This window comes from Schistocerca americana, chromosome 1, assembly GCF_021461395.2.
Source record: "Schistocerca americana isolate TAMUIC-IGC-003095 chromosome 1, iqSchAmer2.1, whole genome shotgun sequence".
In the NCBI taxonomy this organism is placed as follows: domain Eukaryota; kingdom Metazoa; phylum Arthropoda; class Insecta; order Orthoptera; family Acrididae; genus Schistocerca; species Schistocerca americana.
In genome coordinates this window covers 547,412,906-547,440,360 of record NC_060119.1, presented here as the reverse complement: position 1 = coordinate 547,440,360, position 27,455 = coordinate 547,412,906, and the positions used below count along the sequence as shown (strand labels likewise).

The 27,455-nt window shown below is 41.3% G+C and overlaps 1 protein-coding gene across 1 annotated transcript in view; it reads left to right on the top strand.

The window, feature by feature from the left end:
- LOC124575455 (ionotropic receptor 21a) overlaps window positions 1-27,455 on the top strand; it is a 185,340-nt gene that overhangs the window by 98,770 nt on the left and 59,115 nt on the right. The window contains exon 7 of the mRNA XM_047131196.1: window positions 15,665-15,805. Coding sequence (XP_046987152.1) covers window positions 15,665-15,805 — 141 coding nt within the window. The remainder of the gene's footprint in view (window positions 1-15,664; window positions 15,806-27,455) is intronic.

Sequence of the window (27,455 nt, the reverse complement as noted above, 5' to 3'; positions counted from 1 at the left end):
GTAATTCATCAATATTTCTTCACTGTTAGTGAAAAGGGAACGTGTTCTTAATTTCTAAACATAGAACTAGTATTAAGGTATATTGATAATTTTTAATTTTTGGACCGTCTGACTACAAGTGAATGAAACACTATTTTCGTGCAATACACGTTTCGCCTATATACTATGCAAGGCGTCTTCAGAGGCCTGGAACATGTACGTATTTTTACTACTTAGTTTACATTTTGGGGCAATGTACCTATAAGTTATAAACAGTTCTGGTGGTTCGTTTTTGCTATGATGCAGTAATATTTTAAATTCTACTTACAGGTTGCGTGGACTATTTTCTACATATTACGTTTCCGTTCCATTTTTGGTGCCGTTCCTCTTCTTATAAATGCCGTTTGGGATTTTTTTCCACATTTCACAGCAGTAGCAACTGGACGCTTGATTTGGTGCAATGTTTTGGTTTGTGTTGCCGACTGTCGGATGTTATTGCCAAAGATCGAATGTTATTGCCAACTTTTGAGTGTAATTTTTGAAGTATCTGTGATCTGTTTGCGTATGCATGTGAGTGTGTGTGTGTGTGTGTGTGTGTGTGTGTGTGTGTGTCCAGAAGGCGAAGGGAGGGGGAGATCCCTCTTTTTTTTTTATTGCTTATATGAGAGGTACGATTGTTAACTTATCATTTCTTTTATTAAGTGTAGTAGGGAGCCTGTACTGATGTGTGTTAACTCATTTGTCACATGTTTGTTTTGAGTTATGGCTTTCTGAATGTCTAAGTTTTCTTGCATTTGTATAAGATATTTGTTATGGTTGCTTATGACACGCAGGAATTCTAAAACACATATTCAAGAGCGGAGTTAAAATTCAAGTTGAAGGGCTATGAATGATAAGCTTCAAAAAACCCATAACGGACAGAGCAAGGAGGACGTAAAAAGTAGATTAGCACTAGCAAAAAGGGCATTCCTGGCCAAGAGAAGTCCACTAGTGTCAAACATAAACCTAAATTTGAGGAAGAGATTCCTTAGAATGTACCTTTGTAGCACAGCATTGTATAAAAGTGGAACATTGGTTGTGCGAAAACCGGAACAGAAGAGAATCGAAGCATCTGGAATGTGGTGGTACAGAAGAATATTGAAACTTGGGTTGACTGATAGGGTAAAGAATGAGGAGGTTCTCCGCAGAATAGGCGAGGAAATGGAGATACGTAAGACACTGGCAAGAAGGAGGGACAGAACGGTAGGGCATGTGTTAAGAAATAGTGGAATAACATCCATGGTGCTAGAGGGAGCTGTAGAGGGTGAAAACTGTAGAGGAAAACAGAGATTGGAACACATCCAGCAAATAATTGAGGACGTAGGTTCCAATTGCTGCTCCGAGATGAGGGAAAAATGTTGGCATAGGAGAGGAATTCGTGGCGGGTCGCATCAAGCCATTCAGAAGACTGATGATGCAAATAACAGTAAAAAAAGAGGGAAGACGGCGTTCTGATTCGCTTTAGCTTGTGTATGTGAATGTGCAGCACGACTACAGAAATGCACCTGTAAACAAACAAAAAATTAATTAAGTATCTCTATTCTTTCGACGTTATTAAGTATCTCAGTCAGACAGTAAATGTGCAACTTTCGTGTTGTTTCGATCATTGTTACAGCTGTTTTTCATGCTACGCTGTAACAAGCCGGGAAAATGACAAATTCTTCTACTGTAACACTCCATTACGAAGAGCGTGATAGCAGAAGCATACAGACTTAAAACGAACCAATGCCAAAACTGAGCAGCGTCAAAAACGTTTGTTAGCTTGCGGCATTCAGTGCTGCTCGGAGCTAGTTGCAATAGGCGGAGAGTGAGTTATCCTCTCCAAGGAAATCTCGTGGGTAGACTGTGAGAACAGTGATGGCCTCCTTGCGAACCTGATGTATTTTTTTAGTGGCCGAGATAAAGAGTAGTGCCTGCCAGGCAGTTTCGCCCCTCCTTATTGCCTCGTAAATGTTATGACAACATCTCCTCCTTCTCCGGGCGAGTTGTTTGTTCAAACAACGTGAACATAATTCCGTTGATTTCTGATTCAAATAAAAAAATAAACCATGCGCTCTTCAGTTTAGAACTGTGCCACATTTTTTTCTTTACACGTATTGAATAAACATCAGTGCAAGTATGTTTTGCGGGAAGTAAACTTATCGCTTGGCGAACTCCCATTACGTGGTCGCTATTCCCCGTGGAAATGAAACATATTTTCCATTCCTAAGTGGTCACTTGCGTGACATACTTAAAGACTCATAAATCAATTATGTTTCATCTGACAGTACGCAATAACCTTTAGTTCATTTTTGTACATCAGATTCATTTATATTAGCTGATGTTTTGTGCTTATATCGTCCTTCTCGTGTGCATTATTAATACTAACAGCAGCATTAGCTATACAGTACATCACTCTCTTCGTTTCAGCATAATTTTTGAATTCGTAGCATTGTTAGTGAGTCCTCTGTTAAAATTATGTAGTATTAAGCATAATACATTAAAGGTCTACAGTTGAAATTTAAAGAAAAATACAATTATTTTCTGTGTAAAGAAAGCTTCTGTTATGATGATGATGATGGTGATGATCTTGTCAAATAAATATTTAGCTGCTAACAGCAGGTTTCTTCATAGTTCTTTCAGCAGCTTTCTTACTGATTTGCTCGATAAAATTTAGATGGCATAAGCATTAATAGCATTAAGCAGTATATTATGTTTAATTGTTAATACAGTATACAGATCATTCTTCTACTTATTTATTATCGCTTGATGAATACACAACATTCGCGGATAAATACACACAACCGTAAGTTCGTAAATTCTAACTTAAATAGAGCATCAGGTCGCTGTTCTCCGTAGACTATGTTGTATAGATTTATATCAAATCATACAGGTCAAGAGTGAATGCGTCACATCACTATTTCTAAGTTTGCTGAAGAAAATAAATGTTCGAGTTCCATATGATACCTTTCCAAAACTGCAATATTTTGATTTTCTGATGATTTGTTAAAACGCTGCAGACCTCTCTAAATGATAGTATTTTTGAAAATACCGTAACGAAAAGGAAAGCTGAAAAATTGTAATAATGAGACCAACAGTGATAGAGGTCCGAATTTATTTTCAACGAATTCTTTTTCCCAATACTGTGAGACGTGTTTAATACATACACACTTATGAGCTTTTTTCTTAATTTTCTTTCTGAAAAATAAATTATGAAAATTTGTAACATTTTCGGATTTCAAAATTATGTTTTGAAAGTATGAATAGTTACAGGATGTTAACTGTCTCGAGAAATGATAAAGTGGAACGACTGCTGACTGCCAGCTATGACATTAATTTATGGAATTCTTACTGTCAAAATAATTGTACTTAAAGATGAAAGAATCTGAAATTTTTTGATTATTTAGAAAATATTTTCTCCAGACCGCCCATCCTAAATGTTCTAAAAATTTTGTGATGCCTTAGTTAGTCATTGTACCTAGCGAATGTACAATCAGAGTGGGCAATACTTGTCTGTACAAAATGTGAGAAATTTTTTAGGTAGACCTAGCTCTACTCTCAATGCCAAAAAATCATAGACACTTAAATATTTAAATTGATCGCTGATTTTAAGTAAATGTCATGTAAAACTGGTATTTCTGAATCAAAATAATTACTTTACAACATTATACGTGAGTGGGAAAACATTTCATAGTTTTGTTCGAAAACAAATATAACAAAAATGAGATGAATAAAATATTTATACTCTTTTTTCTTTTTATGATGTTTTTCACAAATTATTATCGTCTTCTGTTATGATTTTGCTTCTTCATGACTTTCCATGAATTAAAATTGCCTATAATGTAACAATCAACACTGCACTGATGAAAAGAGTACATTTGTTTTTCCAACTGCTTTTCATTGAACTTGTATAGCCAAACTTATTTTGCACACGGACAAGGATGATCCAACAAGAGCAGTACTTGGCAAATGGTAACTGTACACTGATCGTTTGATGAAGGCCATTTGATAGCATTAGCAGGACCATGAGGTGTCATGAAGAAAACGCTTATGTCTTGCAGCTCAACAGAGACACTTATTTTCTGTCCTACCCACTACTGATTGTCATACGTACAAGAAATGAAGTAGCTCTCTACAAAGCCTTTTAATGTGTACTGTGGTCTCCGCGTTTCACACTCAGTAACAGGCTGAATTTCCTGGAGAACCATTCTTGCAACGTATGTGCCACACCGCAATGCAATTCAGTAGTGAGTTGATTGAATTCCTACCACAGGCTTCATGGCAGACCGCTCTTCTCTCTTTTTTAAACGGATTACACGTAATGTACTTTCATTTAGAATTAAGACTTTCACGTTTCTGGCTAATGTTAATATGGTGTGTACAAATCCAGTAGCATCTCTTATAGCATCAACAACTTCATGCTGGAGATTAAATCGTGTTGCAGTATGTTTACAGAGACATCCTATCACATCACATGCACTTTTCCGTGATCTGTTGCAGAAAATATCCATTTTTTGTCTCAATTCCTTGCTACAGTGTTGACCAAGCTCATAAAGCTGAAGGCGGTTTTTAAAATGAGATGCTGCACCGTCAGTCACATACACATGTTTAGGAAATGCATGGCCTCTAGATCCTATGTCCTGACAACGTAGCGAGCATGTACACTATCATTAATGAGATCATCACTGACAATAGCAGAACAGTGTGATGTTCCAAGGAAGTGAGCAACGCAAGTGAATGTTGATACCTGTGATGTGTGCCAATGGTAACTTTGAATTTCGTTCTGAAAAGCAACAGACCAGTTCTGAAGTGGCTGATTTTATTTCTGCTATGGCCTGTCACTGAATCCTCCGGATATGATGGTGAGCTATTCCTTTCCTGACCTAGTGCCTAATTTCTGTAATAAACTTCTCTGGCTGTACTGTCTTCTTCACCAACTCTCCTCCTCCCACAATGTATAGATTACATCATTGTCAGTATTCTGAATGTGTAATGCTTCAGCAGTCATCACTTCAGCACCAGAACACACTGCACACTCCTGCAACCAACATTTAACTTGCAGCTCTTGACATATACTTAAAAGCATCATGTCCATCTCTGTGTTATTCTTCCCTGTGACACTGCTTATGGATGGAAATACAAGTTTCCGATTAGTGCAGAAAATATATGTGCATACTTCTTTCATTGGCTGACATTTTATCCATTTTGGTCGTAAGGAGTAGAATTTTGCGAGACCAGTTTTTAAATTCGGTTCCTACTTTTTCATTAGGAGATATGTTTCTCTTATTGATCTTGTCATACATCTTTTTAGCTTTTTACCTTTTTCACCATTTTCACTAACAGAGATAACATGAGTCTGGTTAGGACTTCGCCTGCTGCAATTTTTGTCATCACTTAGGCAATATTCCAGAGAAACAGTAAGCGTATCATCTTGAAACGGATGCCCACAGTAAGAATCTGGAGATGCCCAAATACCCTTCTCATTCTTTATTTTACGAGCTTTTGAAATCAAACTATGTGCGTAGGTGGGTATGTATTTCTTCATCTGATGCTTAGTGTGGCTACCTGGTATCAGAGTCCGTAACTGTACTGTCTCAGTGTGAGTGGCTGCTGAGATAGCAGTATTTAGGTTTTGAAGCCACACGTCACATTTCGTGTATCACTATCTTCAGGTTCTGCACCAAGAGAATCTACTATATACACTTCACAAAGTTTTGAAGATGTTGCTTTTGTAAGACTTGTTTCAATTTCTTCCACTTTTCTTTTTACATATTGTTTTCTTATTGTGCTTCTTACCTTTCTGGACGTTTGAGGAGGATATAGTAGAGGCTACAGCAGAAATGCTAACATTCAGCACATCAACAACTTTACACCCAGGAATATAAACATCTGCACTGCCTTCTTCAGTTTCACAGTCAGGTAATGGTGATCGTTCAGGTGGGTTGTCACTAAATTTCTTCTTGTAGTGAGTGAGCAATTCCTGCACAATGGATGTGATGCTAATACCGTTATTTGAGGACCAAAATATTTCTGCAATACTTCTGACAGATTGCCAAAAACTGTGATGTGTTTTTCACTTTCCTTAAACACTACCTTCTTGTGGCGTTTTTCATACCCACACAACTCGCTCTTTCACCTTGTATTTCCTCACAGATATTGTATCTAACAAAAAGTTCAAACCAGACACAAAACTCGATGCTGAATGGTTCATCTTCAAGTTCTCACTCGTTTGTTATAAACAGAAGAGCGCTGGAAATAGTGTTGCCAACATGCATATTTTAAACTAGGATTTCAGTAATACGAAATAGGCGAAATGTTGAAAAATTTTTTACACTTTACACAGAAAAATATTAGCCATTGTGTTTGCACTGACTACAAACATATTAGCCCAATATTTTGTGTAATTCTCAAAAGTTTTCGGATGGGGTTTTTCGAGTATATAATTCGTAAAAACTCGTAAAAATGCAATTTTTTACATTTTTAGTAATAAATATTCACTTAATACAGATACCTGGAGCAGAGAAGATACTGTTTACAATTACATCAGTAGTATCTGGTAATGTGACAGGAACGATAGTGTTGTGTGACTTTCCAACTTAGGAAAAAAGTTTTTTAAGTGGAAAAATTAACTTAAATTCCGTATTTTCGTCCTAAACTTGTAAGTTGAAAGAAGGCCATAAGTGTGCGGGTGTCAACTAAATTTCAACATGCTAAGAGGGAGCTTTAACGCAAAACATCTGCCAGGTCTACAGTACTCTGAGTTTTTTTGTTCTCTATTATTTTAAGAGTTATTTACAAAATATACAATCTTCAGAGTGCCGTACCATTTACAAAAATTAAGATAAAACGGAACTACTTTGTTCTTAACACTTATGCTATATAAATTTTTTCCAAAGAAATTCATGAACACGAGTTGACGTAACCTATATGATTTGAGATGAAATCACGCGAATCTGATTTTGGTTTGTAACTTGGCTGTCTGTTGCGTAGATGAAATACAGATACAACTAACTGTTTTCTGAGGATTTCCATGGAGGAGTGTAGGCACCATGTCTTGAAGCACACAGTTAGGACTTCTGTGTCAATGGATAAAGTGGTTTCAGCATCAGGACCTCTGGCCACCAAACAAATGTCATCAGCATAAATGAATTTTCTTGTGGTAATATATACCTTGACTCGTTGCAGATCCGTGAAGGTCCTTGTTCTTGTTGGTATCTACGGAACACAATAACGAATGAATATGTTAGAATTAACCTACTGAATAATTCTCTTTAGTCAGTTCATTGATTCTGCGTGTAACGTTTATACACCAATGTAGATTACGGGATAAACTGTGAAATAGTGCTTCCATTTAAACGAGGACTTTTCGTGCATGGTATTAAATGTACTTTTGCCATTACGCGTTAGCGCACAAACGGAAAAGCGGTAGCCTGTTTTGCTTGTACAGGAGTCAGACACAGTGAGGAATACCGACTGTTGACGTAGCTGTGTAATTTAACTATGTTTGTTAATATACAAATTAATCGGTTCACATATTTTAAAATTCGTTTTTATAGTATAATTTACGGAACACGACGCTTGTCCGAAAATACTGCGATTGGCGACCGAGAATTTGTCGCCAGAGCAAATGACGTGGCAATACCGGACAACAAGTTAACACGTGATGACTTCTGAGGCTCTGCTCACCACAGGAAGTTGACTGTAAGTGACGTTGATCAAGACAGATGTTTCAGTGAGTTAGCACGTATCCGCACACCCGACCCTGCACACAGTCTACTAGCAGAGAGACTGTAGCTGATTGTACAATAGATCAGTACTTGTTTTTACGACGTTGGTCCCACTTGCCATGTGAGGTGCATATTCGAGAAATAACAAAGGAATCTAGAAATTCCCATCCTTCGTAATATCTCCTCGGCGGTATTGCTACCTCGTGAAGTGGAGGACAATGGTTTCTGTCTCTCGTCGGACATGGGTGTGCGTTACACACGTGCCGCTACAGAGTTTGTTATGTGTTCACACTGGAATGTGATTCATTACATCATCTGACATCGAATTCATGTAAGATATAGAATAATAATGAAAAAAATGAAATAATTTTTAATAGTGCGAGAGGCGTTCAATAAGTAATGCAATACATTTTTTACTGAAAGCAGGTTGCTTTTATTCAGGATTTCAGTGCACCATATCATTCCCCATTCTTTTGGCTACAAAACCCCACGTTTCAACATAATCCCCGTTCAGTGCGACGATCTTACACCACCTTACAGGGGGGGCTGTGTGCCCGCACGGTACCACTCTACTGGTCGACGTCAGAGCGAACGTCTTGCTGCATCAATAATCTTCCCATTGGCAGAACACTTAGAAGGTGCAACAGGTCTACCAAAGAGACTGCTTACACTACGCTTGTCCGCCCTATTCTGGAGTACTGTTGTGCAGTGTGGGATCCGCATCAGGTGGGACGGACGCATGACATCGAAAAAGTACAAAGAAAGGCAGCTCGTTTTGTATTACCGCGAAATAGGGGAGATAGTGTCACAGACATGATTATTCATGTGCTGCTTCCTTCACAGTGCATACTTCATTGGGCCAAAAAGATTCAAGTCGGAAGGAGCGAGATCTGGGCTGTAGGATGGACGAGGAAGAACAGTCCAATGAAGTTTTGTCAGCCCCTGCTGCGAGGCTTTGCGTTGTCATGGTGAAGGAGAAGTTCCTTTGCATTTTAGGGCGACGAACACGCCGAAGCCGTTTCTTCAGTTTCCTGAGGGCAGCACAGTACACTTCAGAGTTGATTTTTGCACCATGAACGAAGACATCAAACACAATAAAGAAAAGTGCGAAGTTATTCACATGAGTACTAAAAGAAATCAGCTAAATTTCGATTACGTGGTAAGTCACACAAATCTGAGGGCTGTAAATTCAACTAAATACTTAGGGATTACAATTACAAATAACCAAAATTGGAACGATCACATAGATAATATTGTGGATAGAGCAAACCAAAGACTGCGATTCATTGGCAGAACACTTAGAAGGTGCAACAGGTCTACCAAAGAGACTGCTTACACTACACTTTCCGCCCTATTCTGGAGTACTGCTGTGCGGTGTGGGATCCGCACCAGGTGGGACGGACGCATGACATCGAAAAAGTACAAAGAAGGGCAGCTCGTTTTGTATTACCGCGAAATAGGGGAGATAGTGTCACAGACATGATTATGAATTGGAGTGGCAATCATTAAAAGAAAGGCGTTTTTCGTTGCGACGGGATCTTCTCATGAAATTTTAATCACCAATTTTCTCCTCCGATTGCGAAAACATTCTGTTGGCACCCACCTACATAGGGAGAAATAATCATCACGATAAAATAAGAGAAATCAGGGCTCGCACGCAAAAATTTAAGTGCTCGTTTTTCCCGCGTGCCGTTCTAGAGTGGAACGGTAGAGAGACAGCATGAAGGCGGTTCATTGAACCCTCTGCCAGGCACTTTATTGTGAATAGCAGAGTAATCACGTAGATGTAGCTGTAGATGTAGAATAGCCCTCCAGAGTGCCAGAAGATCGTCGGTATGACTGTACCGGCTGAGGATGCGTCTTTGACCTTTTCCTCCGGAGGAGATTTTGTGTGGCGACACTCGATGGAGTGTCGCTTTGTCTCCTGTTTGAAGTGATGAACCCACGTTTCATCGCCTGTGACGATGTCCGACAAAAAATCGTCGCTATCAGCCCCGTGACTCGTAAGCAATTCGACGCAGATATTCCTTCGTTGTTCTTTACGGTCTTCTGTTCGCCGGCGAGGATCCCAGCGGACACACACCTTTGAGTACCTCAATTGACGGACGAGTGTGTCAACACTAACAAGAAATGTCCAGCTGTGCGGCGAAGGACTGTGATTCGTCGATCACCTTGAATGAGAGTGTGCGCACGTTCCAACGTAGGAGGAGTCACAGCTGTATGCAGTCGACCCGCAGGCGAATGATCGGGCAACTTTGCGCGACCTTGTTACAATAATGATAGACACCTCGCCCAACGACTCACCGTGCTTTTGTTCAGTGTCGGGTCTCCGTAGATATTGCGTAAGCCATATAATATCTGCGATGCTGTGGTTTTCCGCCAACAGACACTCAACGACAGCTCTCTGCTTGTAATGTACCTCCGTTACAAACGCCATTTTGAAGGCTACCTACATAACCGCCACCTATCGGAGCTACATGAAACTACGGTGACTCAAACAGGAATATCTCCCGGTATCCCAAATTCCGATTTTTGTCAACCGAAACTGACCAAAGAAAAAAATGTGATGAGTTACTTGAACACCCCTCGTGAAACAACATCAAAGCTAAAATGCCACATTATGTCTTTACCAATACAAATACTGTTACCAAGTACATACTAAGAAACAACTTCTGAGACCGAGTGAGGTGGCGTAGTGGTTAGCACATCGGACTCGCATACGAGAGGACGAGGGTTCAAACGCGCTTCCGGCCATCCTGATTTAGGTTTTTCCGTGATTTCCCTAAATCGCTTCAGGCGTATGCCGAGATAGTCCTTTGAAAGGGCACGGCCGACTTACTTCTCCAACCTTCCCTTATGCGATGGGACCGATAACCGCGCTGTTTGGTTCCCTCCTCCGAATCAACTAACCAACCACCTTCTGAAGTAAAAAAAAATACTTAATCAAAATTTGTGCTATTCCGTTCATTCGAATAGCGCATTCCCTCATTAACGTTCATTCGAAAAGTGCGTTCTCTCACTAACGTTCATTCGAAAAGCGCATTCTCTCAGTAGGTAAACATAGAACTCGCTGTCTGCCCTCCAAAGAACCTCTACATTTACCAGTGAATAAAAAGTTAAAATTTTACGGAATGTTCATCGGTTTAGTGTGCTCGGCCAGAACTGTACAATTCACCACGATTCAATTATCTAAGTTCTACGTAGTATGCCACTGAACTGTGCCCTTACAGCAGGAAGTCATGGTGTCCCAGAACTTCTGGAAACATCATTCGCAATGGATCTCATCACTTTTCGAACTACTCAGATTCCCAAGCAAAAGCAAATTAAAATATTTTTAGCAAACTACTACAACACCAGAAAATACTTCTGAAGCTGAATCAAGAGTCACGGAGCGCGGGCAAATCTCTACCGCTTCCAGAATGCGCAACTGTTCCTCCTGTCTGACTGGCTGTAACATACTGTATCCAACTAGCTTCATAGCTCTTGTCTGGCGGCAAGATACTTTACCTCATAGGCCGATACTCAACCCTTTATGCAAAAAATCATATATCAAAATTTGTATTTTCCAAACACCAAATAATTTCAAAACAACCCCATCTTTATTTAAGGACGGATGTAATGATTTTGTTCGTAGGATACCTAAAATAGCTATTTTACAATAAGCATTTCATGCCATGTATGTCATTCACTACTGACTCACACGCTCATTCAGCATAAACTGATTCATACATATCATATATGCTCCATTCACTCACTCGCTCACTTTTACAGCATGACAATGTAAACAGTAATGTCAGAGAACTGAAAATAATAATTACTGTTTGAAAGGGAAAACATGACATAATTTATAGATTTACGAAAAACATAATTAACTGCATTACCTAATCAAAAGTATCCGGATATCCAAATTTAATGCGGAATTGCACCACTGGATCTCACGAGAGGCAACCCAGCGACTATAAATGGAGGCCAGCAATACTGTGTCGTCAGTACAAAAAAATTAAAAGCAGAATGGGTCGGTCACGACTTTTCAGTGAATTCGAATATGGATGACACCCTTAAAAAAGTCCGTGAGAGACATTTCAGCCTTTTAAAGAGGCCTAAGTCGACTGTCGCTGGCGTGATTGTGAGGAAGAAATGCAAATCAGTAACCACAGCTCCACCAAGACCACGTAGACCTCTCGTGCTCACGAACAAAGATCGTGAAGCACCGCGAAGAGTGGTTGTAAAAAATCGCATGAAATCAGCGTACGGAATGACTCATGAGTTCCAAAGTACTACCAGCAGTCCAGTTAGCACATTTACTGTGTGTAGGAATACAAAAAGAATGGAATGTAACGGTCAAGCATTTCTGTAGTCAGTGCTAACCGACGGCTGAGGTGGTATAAAGAGCAACTGGAAACGAGTGATTTGCAGTGACGAATCACGCTATATCCCTTGACAATCTGATGTAAAGACATTTTGGCGAATGCCTGCAGAACGTTATCTGTCATCATAAGTAATGGCAACAGAGGAGGCTGTGTTATGGTATTGGGGAATTTTTCGTGGTTGCGATCTGGTTTACTTATTGCGCATAAGAAAACGCTAAATGCAGAAGGATTGGAACACATCTTACAGCATTGTGTGCTGTGTACAGTAGAGGGGGGAAAATGAAATGATCGTACGGCTTTGCCGGCCGGGAGGCCCCATCCGAGTAACTTCAGCCGCCGAGTCTTATTGCAGTCGAGGCCACACTGGGCGACTCGTTTGCCGGTGATGAGGATGAAATGATAAGAAGGACAACACCTAGTCCACGAGAGGAGAAAATCCCCTACCCGGCCGGGAATCGAATCCGGGCTTGCCGCACCGGAGGCAATCACGCAGCCACTCAGCTAAGGAGGCGGACACAGTAGAGGAACAGTTCAGAGACGATGATTGCTTGTATCAGCATGAAAATACACCGTTTCATAAACTAGCCTTCTGAGGCAATGGTTTTTGGAAAATAACATTCCTGACAGGCCTGTTCAAAGCTCCGGTCTGAGTCCATTGGAACACCTCTGGGATGAGGTAGAACACCGACTTTGCTCCAGACCGCAGTGTCCAACATCACTATCTTCCCTGGTTTCGGCTCTGGGGGAAAAATGGGCAGCAATTCCTCCACAGAAATTCAGCCACCTCATCGAAAGCATCACCAGCATAGTTCACGCCGTCACGAAGGCGAAGGGTGGACACAGACGATGTTAATGTCCACTACTTGGTATCCGCATACTTTTGATGAGATCGTGCATTGATGTTCTAAAAGCTTTCATAAAATTTCTTGGCGATTGGTGTACAGGGAATTACTTCATTAATTCACAGGTTTGTGTGTGATTTTTACGGGATGCAAAACGTACAAGCGCGTGATTGGACGTACTGCATGCGAGCAAAAGGACGACAGGTGGCAACCTCTCAGACTGGGAGTGCGACTTTGAGAACTGAGAATAGAAAGAAGAAGCATATGGCTACTTAATCTTCAATGTATGTCGCTACGCCGAAGTGCTTGTGTTTTTGTTGCACCCTGTACACTGGAAGCACGGAGAATGCTTGACTGCTGGAAATGTACAAGGGGCGTTTGAAAAGTCTTTGCAAAATCCGAGAGATGGCACCACCGGCGCGTATTGAGGTCATGTTTAGTTAGTAGCATCTTTGGAAAGAACGCACACCAAGTTTCAGCCATATTGGTCTATTTCTTTGTGTTTGGCATTCGTGTGAATCAAGGAAGTCGAGTGATTGTCAAAAAATGTACGAAAAAGAATCTCGTGTGGTGATTAAACATTACTTTATGAAAGGCAAAACGCCTCAGGAGACTAAATAGAAGCTTGATAAACATTATGGTGACTCTGCGCCTTCGATTAGAACAGTTTATAAGTGGCTTCAAAATTTTCGGAGTGGCCAATGGGCACAAGTGATGCTGAACGTTCTGGACGCCCTGTGTAGGTTACGACTCCAGAAATCATTGATAAAATGCATGATATGGTGATGGATGACTGAAGAGTAAAGGTGCGTGAGACTGCTAGCGCTGTGGGCATTTCGAATGAACGGGTACGTAATATTTTGCATAAACATTTGGACATGAGAAAGCTATCCGCAAGATGGGTTCTGCGATTGCTCACACTTGCCCAAAAATGGAATCGTGTGAAGTGTTGCAAGGGTGGTTTATAGCTGTTCAGGAAGAATCCGCAGGACTTTAAGCGCCGTTTTGTTACTGTGGATGAAACATGGATACATTACTATATACTCCTGAGACCAAACAACAATGTAATTAATGGGTTACCAAGGGAGAATCTGCACCAAAAAAGGCGAAGACTATTCGTTCGGCCGGATAGTTCATGGCGACTGTCTTTGCGGATTCGCAAGGGATAATCCTCATGGACTATCAGGAAAAGGGTAAAATTATTATAGGTGAATATTATTCATCGTTATTGGACAGTCTGAAAACCGAGCTGCAAGAAAAACGCCAGCGATTGGACCGCAAAAAAGTCCTTTTCCATCACGACCATGCCCCAGCACACACCTCAGCAGTTGTGGTCGCAAAATTAATGGAAATAGGATTCCAACTCGTTTCACATTATCATGGTATAAGTGCATATTTTTATTTTTATAATTGTATATTTTATGATTTTGGTTGGGGTGACTTTAAATATTATGGGCTAGCTTGAGACTTTTAATTAACTTATACCGCGATAACACTCGTACGGACATCGGCTGCCCCGAAATACGTACGATATGACATTTTTTAAACACAGCGCGCGACTCACCGCCTTCTAATAAATAGTTTGCGTGAGCGCTGCTATTTAGAAAAGAACATATGCGTAGTCTTACGCAAACTGTAATTATTAATATGGGTCTCAGGGGATACTAGTTATTTATGTACCAAATTACACAAAGATTAACTGAGATATTGCGGAATGTAATGCTTTTCAATATTTCTTGTTCATTATTTGCAAGGCAAAACTGGAGAGAATCTCGTCTGCCGTTAGGCGGCCAAAATGAAACATACTGAACTCATTCAGTGCTGTGAATTTTGGTAACTAAAATTAATTTTGACTTCGAAATTAATGAAAGATCAAAATTGAGATGCCTCTCGCATTTACATTTAATATTATGACCTGAAATTTTAATTAAATAATACAATCAACCTAATGGCCGACTAAATCCTGCTAGGGGAGATGAACTCCCTGCACTACGAAGTTCTGTAAAAATTTTGTTAATTGGTGACAACTAAGTCAATAATACACACTTGCTAATAACAATTTCTATTATATTTTTCAAAAAAATACAGATAAAACTTACGTTAATTATCAGACAGCACTACAATGGCGGCCTACTGCTATACGAAACAAAACAGGAGAGATAGTTCAATCAAAGCACTGTCTCTGATCTTCATGGTCTATGTTACACAGAGGTTATACAAAAAAACTGTGTTTTTTAATTACATAGATATTTGTGTTTTGATAATAACAATTTACGTTCTTTACTATTTGTTATACATCGCGCACACGTACACAGTCTTGAAGTATTTTATAATTCACACGTCTCATAAGAAAAACTTCATTTCCCTTTCTCCAAGTGTCCATTTATGTGACGTACCGTCACAACATCCCCCCTATTCTCCAGACTTGGCTCCCTCGGACAACTATTTGTTGCCTAATTTGAAGAAATAGCTGGCGGGACAAAGATTTTATTCAAGCAAGGTGGTGATTGTAGCAACTAATGTCTATTTTGCAGACTTGGACAATTCCTATTATTCGGAAGGGATCAACAAATTAGAACAGCGTTGGACCAAGTGTATAAGTCTAAAAGGAGACTGTGTCGAAAAATAAAAAAGGTTTACCCCAAACACGTAAGTAGTTTTTATTTTTGCATGGACCTTTCAAACGCCCCTCGTAAAATGCTAGTGGGCGTGTTGCCCGCTGTTGCAGGCTGGTACTGGGTGTTCAGCATCATCATCACGGCGTGCTACACGGGCTCCATCATCGCCTTCGTGACGCTGCCAGTCTACCCGTCCCTGCTGAACACGTGTCAGCAGGCGGCTGACTGGGGGTTCACCGTCGGCACGCTGGGTAAGGCATCGCCCACAAGCTGCGACACGTCGGCATTACGTCACAAGACGGCCTAGGTCTGTCTGTTCCTCGCCTACATCCAATGTCAGTCTAACCTCTTAAGTTTGCTTGTCACATTTGGTTAACGGTGTACTTCCAGGTTTAAGCTGAGTTGTTTCCATTTTTGCATAATATTTCGGCGACCGTTATAGTTGTCATCCTCAGGCGCTGCGGGTCGTTTTGCTGTAATGTGTACTACTGCCCGACTCCAGGTACACTGTGAACTACTGTTAGTCAAATGCCGCAGTTTGTAGCTGACTGTAAATACATAAACTGCAACCAGTCACTTTTTAGAAATAGCTATTTATTCATTCCATTAACTGGTTTTCGAACCTTTCCAGGCTCAAATTCAGATGGTTTTCCAAAGTTACATAGCTATTTCAAGCATAATGCTGGGTGCTGGCTTGCGGCAGTATGTGCGGTTTTTGTTGTTATCCATCTGTCTGCTTCCAGTGTGATAGCCAGTTGGTACCACGTCACTTACTCTTACACATTATGTATCAATATACACCGTGATAACGAAGCCTTGCCGCATCCACCATGTGCTATACAACTGTTACAGTTATATAGCAAATGCTGGACACTGCCGAAGTGATCGGTAACATTCTAGCCAGGTATAGCCGCATATTTCCAGGCTGACTGCACCTGTTATCAACAACATATCCGACACGGTTCGTAATTCCAAAAGCCACAAGTGTAGGAAGACAGACAGAAAATATCCCTCGCCCCCCCCCCCACACACACACACCAGGGAGAAAAAAGTTATAGAAAAATTGCCTTCCCCAACATAGGCAGAAACGACTGACACAAACACAATCCCTCTCGTTTATATAGTTACGTAGCCACTGTGTTAGACTTTTGTTCACAGTCGTACTGTTAAGTGCGATACTGATAATGCAGAGTGCACACTTCGATTTTGTATGGTGTGAACTATGACGCTGTCAAAGATGTGGGAGTTTGTTACTGTCATATAACTTAAACTAACGACATGAAACATGTCATTCTCAAACACGTTGAACCAAGGGAGCCGTCAAGCTTAACGTACTCATTTCAGAGAGGGGAAATTTACGGCTCTGAATAAAGCTTGGATCGCTGCTGCATTAGCAAAATATTTTATTAAAAGGTGGTCCTGCGGTCGAATAACTGAGGGCGTACAAGCTATGCGAATTAAATATAAGTGAACACAAACAAACAGGGAAACATCAGTAATACACATTGAAAGGCTGCAGGTTTAATTTTTAAAAACAGATGGTTTATTTAGTAAGGTCCAAACTCGTACTGGAGCATTTTTACACGTAAATAAATTTACTTATCGAAAAATATCATGGTCCTTGAAGTATCTAGTGTGACACGAAAGACGACAGAATCCCCACTCAGATCAAGCCACGATGTATAATCAATCTACGAGCTTTTTCACTTACATTCTTAGATGCCCATAACTTATATCCCACACCGATCCGAAGTGTCTCTACATGCGTAAATTTAATCACACGACTTTTCCGTTCTCTCCGAAGGCACGGAACTTGAGTCTCTCCTCCATCGATGTCCCGAACTGTTCTCCTTTCTCTTCGTCTCTCCTGCTCCCAAGCGCATTTCTTCCACCACTAACATCCACCAACGCCGTAACACCTCAGCCAATGGGAGCTGGAGAAACTGCCCATCAGTTTACTCCTTTCGTACAACACTTTGACATACATGCAATTGGACCGCCCTTCCTACAAAAACGGTTGCGTAACAGAAATACATATTCTAATCGACAGGCTATGTCATGACGTGTCTGGTGACACCAAGTGTTATCATTTGTAATTACATGTCGTATTAACATTTACCTAATTGTGCTCCTAGCGCACCCTCATTCATTGATCATTGCAGCACTGGTCATAGATTAATAAATCTATTAATTAATAACTACATATTGCTTCATTTTACTAGCATAATACTGGAGAACGATTTGGTTCTACACACTCAGACATATATTACAGAATATTTAACAACAACAGTCTAATATTCCTTGTTTGTCTCGATGATGGCTACTGCGCAATGCCATTGCCAGTCGCATGGTTTATTGCGTCTCGTAAAATTATTTATCACTCAGTAAGAGTAAATAGTTGTGGTGGAATGAACATTTTTATGATTGCAGTTGGCAGTTTTTTGTACGATGTATTCCACTATGTTAGCCAACGGCCTTGCTGCAGTGGTAACACCGGTTCCCGTCAGATCACTGAACTTAAGCACTTGGATGGGTGACCACCCGGTCTGCCGAGTGCTGTTCAAATGGTTCAAATGGCTCTGAGCACTATGCGACTTAACTTCTGAGGTCATCAGTCCCCTAGAACTTAGAACTACTTAAACCTAACTAACCTAAGGACATCACAAGCATCCATGCCCGAGGCAGGATTCGAACCTGCGACCGTAGCGGTCGCTCGGTTCCAGACTGTAGCGCCTAGAACCTCACGGCCACCGAGCGCTGTTGGCAAGCGGGGCGCACTCAGCCCATGTGGGGCAAACTGAGGAACTACTTGTTCGAGAAATAGCGGCTCCGTTCTCGGGAGAGCGGTTTGCTGACCACATGCCCCTTCATATCCGCATCTAGTGACACCTGTGGTCTGAGGATGACACTGCCTGCGGCCGGTCGGTACTGTTGGACCTTCCAAGGCCTGTTCGGAGGGAGTTTAGTATTTATTGCACTATGTTCATTGAGGTGACGGTCTTGTACTTACCGTATCAGTCTTGCTAGCCTCATTTCATGTTATTAAAGAAGTGTGTACTATGTCTGGCGTTAGCCGTATACTAACTGCAGTTGCCCGCATCTCGTGGTCGTGCGGTAGCGTTCTCGCTTCCCACACCCGGGTTCCCGGGTTCGATACCCGGCGGGGTCAGGGATTTTCTCTGCCTCGTGATAGCTGGGTGTTGTGTGATGTCCTTAGGTTAGTTAGGTTTAAGTAGTTCTAAGTTCTAGGGGACTGATGACCACGAATGTTAAGTCCTATAGTGCTCAGAGCCATTTGAACCATTTTTTAACTGCAGTTCATCGCGGCTATCCTGCGGTCGCCTACATTCGCTCGCTCAAGCTAATCTTGTCTTTGCCGGCCTGAGTGGCCGAGCGGTTCTAGGCGCCACAGTCTGGAACCGCGCGGCCGCTACGGTCGCAGGTTCCAATCCTGCCTCGGGTATGGATGTGTGTGATGTCCTTAGGTTAGTTAGGTTTAAGTAGTTCTAAGTTCTAGGGGACTGATGACCTCAGAAGTTAAGTCCCATAGTGCTCAGAGCCATTTTTTAAATCTTGTCTTTGTCCGTAGACCCTCTCCATACCTGCTGAGCAGGAACCATTTCCAATCTTCTAGCTTACTGTTACATACATATTTACTCAGGCTCAAAACCCACTTAACTCTGTGTTATGTTTTACTGCACTCTCGGGATTCTTCAAAGACTCGTTCTGTTAGTCTTCTATTGTAAGCACATCCTCGACCACTCAGCAAACATTGAATACTTGTGTGTTCAGTTCCACCAAGTTCCAAACTGTTAAACTAAAGTTATTAATAAAATATTTAAACTATCCCTCCGAATTACCGATGCTTCTACAGATAAACTCGAATCACATGGACGCATTTACCATACCGCTCTAACGAGTTGACCGATTGTCTCTGCATAAAATTGTGCCTCCTGAGATTGCAACCAGCACCTAATCGAATCTGTAAGTACTTCGTCGGAATCAGTTCCTTGTAAATCAGGCCAGTTCACCACGTTCGTGGGTAGGTGGAAATCAGTTGGAGCGAAATCAGGGTTGAACTGCGGATGTTCAAAAATTTTCCATTTCGTCTCACGTAACAACTCGTATGTTTGCTGAGCAGATTGTTGCCAAATACTGTCGAGCAGAAGCACGAAACTCGTAGACAACAAACAACGTCGCTTGTTTTGAATGATTCTTCCCAGTTTTCTTACTGTCTCACATTAGGCTTCAGAACTCATTATCCTTCTATGTTCCACAAAATTCATAACCAAGATTCCTTTAGCGTACCATAAAGCGATTGCCATAACCTTTGTGGCTGTCGCAGTTCGGTGTGCGTTTTTTGGTTTGTGGGACAAGTCGGTTTGAATTTACACAACAGACTGTTGTTTTCTTTCCCCATTAGCATAGGGAAAGCATCTCGTCATTGGTCAAGATTCCGTTCAGTTCCACACCGTAGCTATTAAGAGAATCCGGAGAAGCAGTAATAGGTTAATTTTTGTGGTTAGAGAACCGGCATTTGAAGCTGACTGCTGAGCGACTCTTTTGCCGCCAACATACGTCGCGCGTAAGGACTGAGAATTTCTCGTGAATTAGGGCTCATACGGGGGCATGTAATCGTCCTTCTCTCGCTCCATTTGCTAATGAAACAGGGGAGGGAATGATTAGTAGTGGTACATGGTACTCTCCGGACTTGCGGAATATCTATGAAGATGTTGATGTAGAAGGTGTATCTGAGACGCAACAACCACGGAATTTGTAGTATGTCATGATCTCCTGCAAAACACTCCGAGAAATCTGAGGAAAGTTATCAACCAGCTGAGGTATCGTGATACGCTGGTTTCCTCCCATTCTTCCTCTAATTTTCTCTATCGGTTCGGTACCTTCCTGACTACAGACGGACGACGTCTTCGTGCATCCTTTCAATCTTAAACAAATGTTACCATTGACGCAAAACACATTCTACCACCATCCAACCATATTCGAGCTAAGTCCGCGACGAATATTAACCGGTTTTAATTTTTTTTCTTTTTTTTCAGTTATCGGTCTTCTTGCTGCGTCAAAGTGGCCCGGCACGAATTTATGTCTTGCACCAACCTCTTCATTTCAAAAATGCGCTTGCACCGAGTGTCATCAGTTATTTGTTGGATGTATTCAAATTTCTGCCATCCTTTGCAGTTGTTACCCTCTATAGCTCCCTCTGCTACCATGGAAGTTATTTCCTCATACGTTCTATCATCCTCTCCCTTCTTCAATATTTCACATGTTCTTCTCCTCTCTGATTCTGCGGAGAACCTCCTGATTGCATACCTTAGCAGTCTACATCCTTCTATAGCTCTACATCTCAAACGCTGCGACCCTCTTCTTTTCCGGTTTTTCTCCAGCCCATGATTCACTGTCATACAATGTCGTGCTCCAAACTCATAATCTCTGTTATTTATCCATTACGTTTGCCTGTCCTTGTCTGCTTCTTTGTCCGTGCTTCCCTCATAGTGTGTTGTTTAGCTTCCCAGGTAGCGCAAACCCTTAACTTCGTCTACTTGATGTTAAGTTTATTAGAAATATCATTTCTGCTACTACTCATTGCCTTCGTCTTTCTTCGGTTTATTCTCAGTTCGTATTCTGTACTCATTGGGTTGTTCATTCCATTCAACAAGTGCTGTAATTCTTGTTCACTTTCACTGAGGATACTAAGGTGATCAGCGAATCTTATATTTGATATCCTTTCACGCTCAATTTTGATCCACTCTTGAACCTTTCTTTTATTTCCGTCATTGCTTCTTCGATGTGAGCTGGAACTCCAGCGCAAATGACTACAGACCTGTCTTCCAGCCTTTTTATCCGAGTACTTTGTCCTTAATCTCCCAGTCTTATTACTCCGTTTTGGTGCTTGTTCATGTTGTATATTAACCATCTTTCCCTGGCCTATAGCTTGCTCCTATTTTTTATCAGAAATTCGAATATTTTATGGCTACTAAAACCGTATTACTATACGTGTTTCATAGTTGGTGGAATCTGCATTTGCAAACTGTTTGTGTGCTGTAGCCAATCGAGAAGCATGGAAGTTCTATGTGCACAGACCTACTGCATACACCTATCTCTTTCTCTCTCTTTCCTCTGTCTACATACAGAAAATCCTTCAGATTTCTGTATACAGTTACCTTTTCCCCATGATGTGTAATAAAGATGTAAGGAATCTACACTGGCAAACAAATGTGTTGCTAAATGAAATAAAGAAAGATCCACTGAGGACCTAATCTAGTATCACCAAAATAGCTAACGAGAAAAACTATTATGCTCAAGGCAGAATCCTCAACAGTTAGGGTGGTGCATAAATTAGTATCATTCTTGTTTTGCGTGTTGGTATTCCGAGTGCTATGGGTTTATTTATCGATTGTCATTTTTTATTTGTAGTTAACTGTTGCTATTTGAATTTACATTTTGTCATTTTGCCATTTGGAGGTAGTGAGTGGAGGATGGACGCTAGAAAATGGAATGCCAAGTGGAGAAATCAGAGCATTTTCGCATATTCTTCTGTCTGAGTTCAGTAGAGAGGTGGCAGCCAGAAACATTTGCGTCGTGAATGGGGATAAACCCACTGTACAGAGTACAGCAAGAAAACGGTTGACCCGTTCGAAGGAGGATCGTTTTGACAATAGTGATTCACCACGTTCAGCAAGACCTTCTCGATTTGATGAAGATCGTTTAAACGCGTTCATCTGCAATCGTCCAATTCATTGTACTCAAAAAATTGGCAGATGTGATGAACTGTGATCGTTCCACCACCGTGCGACATTTGCATGCAGTGGGGAAGGTTCAAAAGTTGGGTGTATGTGCACCGCACGCTCTAAAGCAAAATAACAGTAATCAGCGGCCATATGTGCATCTCTGCTTGCTCAACATCGATGCTAACATAAGGAAAAAAAGGTATGGCTAAGCCCAAACAAAGCAGCAACTCCTCGTACAAAAACACCTGCGCGCATCCACATGCATCTGACGGAACAGCGACGGTTTGGTGTTCCACAAATTGCTTCCTCGAGATGTAACCATCACTGCTGACATTCATTGTCAACAACTGAGACGTCTTGCAGACGCAATCCGAGAACGACGACCGGGAAGACTGCCTGAAGAGATGTTATTCCACGATAAGCCTTACCTGCCTTTTGCTAGAATAACAACAAACACTATACGGAAGCTGGGTTCGGAAGTCATTCCACACCCAACTTATTCACCTGATCTGCACCTTCAGATTTACACTTTTTCCCTATAGAACAATCTTCAAGCAACTTCCCTTCCGAATGAAAAAGCGCTCCAAACATATCTTGACGAGTTCTTCGCCTCAAAACCGCATGATTTCTACAGTCGCGGAATCGAAAAGTTACCCTAACGTTGGCACACTGTTGTAAATAGTGAAGGAGAATACATTATTGATGGCTAAAGTCTCTGTGTGTTTATTAAACTTATGGAAAAACGATACTAATTTACACATCAACCCAATATACGACATCTATATTAAAGAAACCAAAGGGAAATTTGGAAAGGGAAGAAAATTCATGTTCATGGAGCAGAAATGAAAACTTTACAGTTTGCGTGTGATATTGCAATTACTTCAGAGATGGCAGAGGACTTGGAGGATCAACTGGACGAAAAGCATAGCTTCTTAAAAACAGGTTATAAGTTCAACAGAAGCAAAACAAGGGAAATGGCAAGGGTGATGGAATGCAGTCGAATTAGATTAGACGATACTGAGGGGATTAGATCAATAAATGAGACACTAGAAGCAGTAGAAAAATATTCTTACTTGAGCAGCAAAATAAATTAAGACAGATGAAATAGAAAGGAAGTAAAACGCAAAGTGGCAATAGAAACAAATACCTGTCAGAAAAAGAGATATGTATATGTTAACACCTAATACAAATTGAAGTTTTAGAAAGTCTTTTCTGAAAGAGTTTTGCCTGGGGTGTAGATTTGCGCGGAAGTGACTATAAGCAGTACGGACAAGACGAGGATAGTAGCTTTGAAATGTGGTGCTCCACAAGAATGCTGAAAATCATGTGGGTAGATCGGATAGCAAGTGAAGAGGCACTGAATCCTAATGAGAAAAAAATAAATTTGTAGCACAGCTTGACTAAGCAATTATCGACTTTTTTTTAATGGAGGGAAGTGTGTGTTGAGGAGGAGGTGATAGATGAAATTGTAGAGAGACGTCAAGAACTGAATGCAGTAAGCAGGTTCAAAGAGGTGTAGGTCGCAACAGCTATGCAGAGATAAACAGAACAGCACAGGACAGACTAAAGTGAAGAGCTGCATCAAACCAGCCATCGTTCTGAAGACCACAACAGCAATAAGTGAAACAGCTACGATATAACAGCACAAAATAACGACTGTATTCACTGAAGTGACAGAAGTTATGGGATACCTAATAATATCATCCGGGATAGAGCAGCAACTCCACGTGGCCTGGACACAACAAGTCCTTTTAAGTCTCCTGCAGAAATATTGAGTCATGCTGCCACTATAGCCACCCATTACGTCCCATAAATGTTCGATGAGACTTATGTCAGGCGATCTGCTTGGACCAATCATTCCCTTGAATTATCCAGAATATTCTTCGAACCAATCATGAACAATTATTATCCGCTCATTGTTATCCATAAAAATCCCATCATTGTTTGGGGGCATGAAGTCCATGAATGGCTGCAAATGGTCTCCAAGTAGCCAAATAGAACCATTTACAGTCAATGGTCGATTGACAAAGGCCAGAGGACCCAGCCCATTTTATGTGAACACAGCCCACACTATTATGGAGCCACCATCAGCTTGCACAGTGTCTTGTTGACATAGGGGTCTGTGGCTTCGTTGTGTCAGCGCCACACTCAAACCCTGCTATCAGCTCTTGCCAACTAAAATGGGACTTATCTGACCAGAAGATGGTTTTCCTGTCGTATGGGGGCCAGTCGATATGGTCACGAGCCGAGGAGAGGCGCTGCAGGCGATGTCGTGCTATTAGGAAAGGCACTCGCATCGGTCGTCTGCTGCCATGGCCCATTAACCCCACATTTCGCCGCACTGTCCTACTGGATACGTTCGTCGTGCATCCCACATTGATTTCTGAGATCATTTCACGCAGTGTTGCTCGTCTGTTAGCGCTGACAACTCTACGCAAACGCCACTGCTCTATGTCGTTGAGTGAAGACCTCCGGTCACTGCGTTGTCCGTGGTGAGAGGTAACGCCTGAAAATTGGTATTCCCGGCATACTCTATACACTGTGGAGCTCGGAATATCGAATCTCCTAACGGGCTTAGAAACGTCCCATGCGTCTAGCTCCAACTAATGTTCCGCCTTAAAGTCTGTTAATTCCCGTCATGTGGCCATAATCACGCAGAAAACTTTTTCACGTGATTCACTTGAGTTTAAATGACTGCTTCGCTAGTGCGCTGCCCTTTTATAGCTCGTGTACGCCATACTGCCACCATCTGTATATGTGCATATCGCTAACCCAGCCGGCCGGAATGGCCGTGCGGTTCTAGGCGCTACAGTCTGGAACCGCGTGACCGCTACGGTCGCAGGTTCGAATCCTGCCTCGGGCATGGATGTGTGTGATGTCCTTAGGTTCGTTAGGTTTAAGTAGTTCTAAGTTCTAGGGGACTGATGACCACAGCAGTTAAGTCCCATAGTGCTCAGAGCCATTTGAACCAATCGCTATCCCATGACTTTTGACACCACCGTATATATAAAAATGTAGAACGATTGAGAAAATCCTGTTCTCTGTCAACAAAAATAACCAACAAAAAATGCCATTTTAATGTTCCACGAAGTGGTGAAACAGGAATAAACTTCAAAAAACAATTTTTCAACTTTGTTGTCACCTGTAACACTTTGCTTGCTTATGAAACATCGCATTCGATCATGCAAATGGATTTATTGCATTACTTCCGTGCTTTTTAGTTTTAATCTTGACTGACATAAATAAACTTAAATAAAATGTGTTTCTAAAGCTCCTGTTTTGACTTGGCGGGAAAAATCGCAACTCAGGACGAGCATACAGCTAGATGAATGTGGGAAACATCCGAAAACCGCAATGAAATAGGCGAGTAGATCCAATTTTTATCAGAGTATGACTGCATCAAGGCAATTCTCGGCTTCTCAGTTTATCACATTATTGTGCAGTCAGGCCACCTGCACTGCAGAAGTTGTAGCTCTAGGACTCCCTTAGGCGTTATGTTGCACACCATAGAACTTGAGAAAGTCCCCACCACTGGAGAGGACATCTTTACGACCTTGAAATTTCACATTTTTTTCCTCTCTTCTATGACAGAAAATACTAACGTATTTACCTCTCAAGATTACGTACAGATAATCATTTCGAGATTAAAGCTCTTCTGCCCATATTTGCTTACAAATAGATTTGTTTTTCGAGAGGGTCTGCCTTGAGCAAAACATAATTTTTATCTTTTCTTTCATTTCCTAGACATGCTTCACTGAAGTTCCAACATCATCACTGGGCTTATATTATGTCTCTACAAACATAAACAATTAATAAATAAAATAAAAAAGTATTAATTAAATAAATAAAACTTACACCCATTGAGCTTTGCGCGCACACACACATATGACAGACAAATCTCACAAAAGTCCAAAACTCCCGCCCAGAAAACGTTCAACTGTTCAGCAGTATTGTTTTTGTTGTTTGTAAACAGTGACAGTGAAAGGTATTTGGTGCAGGTCTTCACAGTGAAGATAATGGGGAAACTAGAAAAAGGGAAACGTATTGTAAATACACACACACACACACACACACACACACACGCACACACACACACACACACACACACACACACACACACACACACACAAGTCTTCCATGCTGAATTCAGTAATGTTAGGCATAATCATAATATTTCCAGTCGTAAGATTTCGAAGTAAATATCTTTTCTACTTTATGTCCTATATGGCTGCAGATAACAAACTGTGAAAGAAAAGAAATGGAATGATATACATAAAAACCCAGGAAAACCGAAGCATGTATTATTGCAAATCTTCGCCTGTTTCTTCAAATTTGTAAATACTGCCTTAAAATCTAAAATTATATTTGTACAAGCAGCTAAGAGGATTTTTCCTGTTTTGCAGAAATATAACAAGAGCCTACTCATGATGCTAGACCTGCAGTGAAACATGTCTGGGAAATAAAAGAAAAGGTAAAAATTGTGTTTTACTCACGGCAGGCTCTCTCCAGAAACAAATCTATTATTTATGTATGTACAGAACACTGAACATGTAAAAAGTGTGCCCATGTTACAATACGAAAGCAGAGAACGACAGCAGCGCTCCAAGTGGCCTGGCAGCCAACTAAGGTCGGCCCTACAAGCTTAAGCCCCCCGGTATAGAGGTACACACCTACAGTACATCATGACCGTGTCTTCCAGAGAGCGCTACAGTAACTTTGTCGTGTAAAACTGAACGTATATTCTACAAACCATCACGGGTTCTCTTTGTTCATGGAAAACAGTAAACTAGTGTTTCAGTTGTCCAGCAAAGGGATCGGCGTGTTTATAGAAACTGGTCAGATGATGGGGACTTAAACTGCTGCAATGTTTATCTTGTTCTGGGAGTTGTCACCACAGTCCACTCGCCTGGCAATCTGCAGTTCAAAAAATTGGTTCAAATGACTCTGAGCACTATGGGACTTAAATTCTGAGGTCATCAGTCCCCTAGAACTTAGAACTACGTAAACCTAACTAATCTAAGGACATCACACACATCCATACCCGAGGCAGGATTCGAACCTGCGACCGCAGCGGTCGCGCGGTTCCAGACTGTAGCGCCTAGAACCGCTCGGCCACCCCCCGGCCTGCAACAGTTCGAGATGGTCTGTGTGAAGA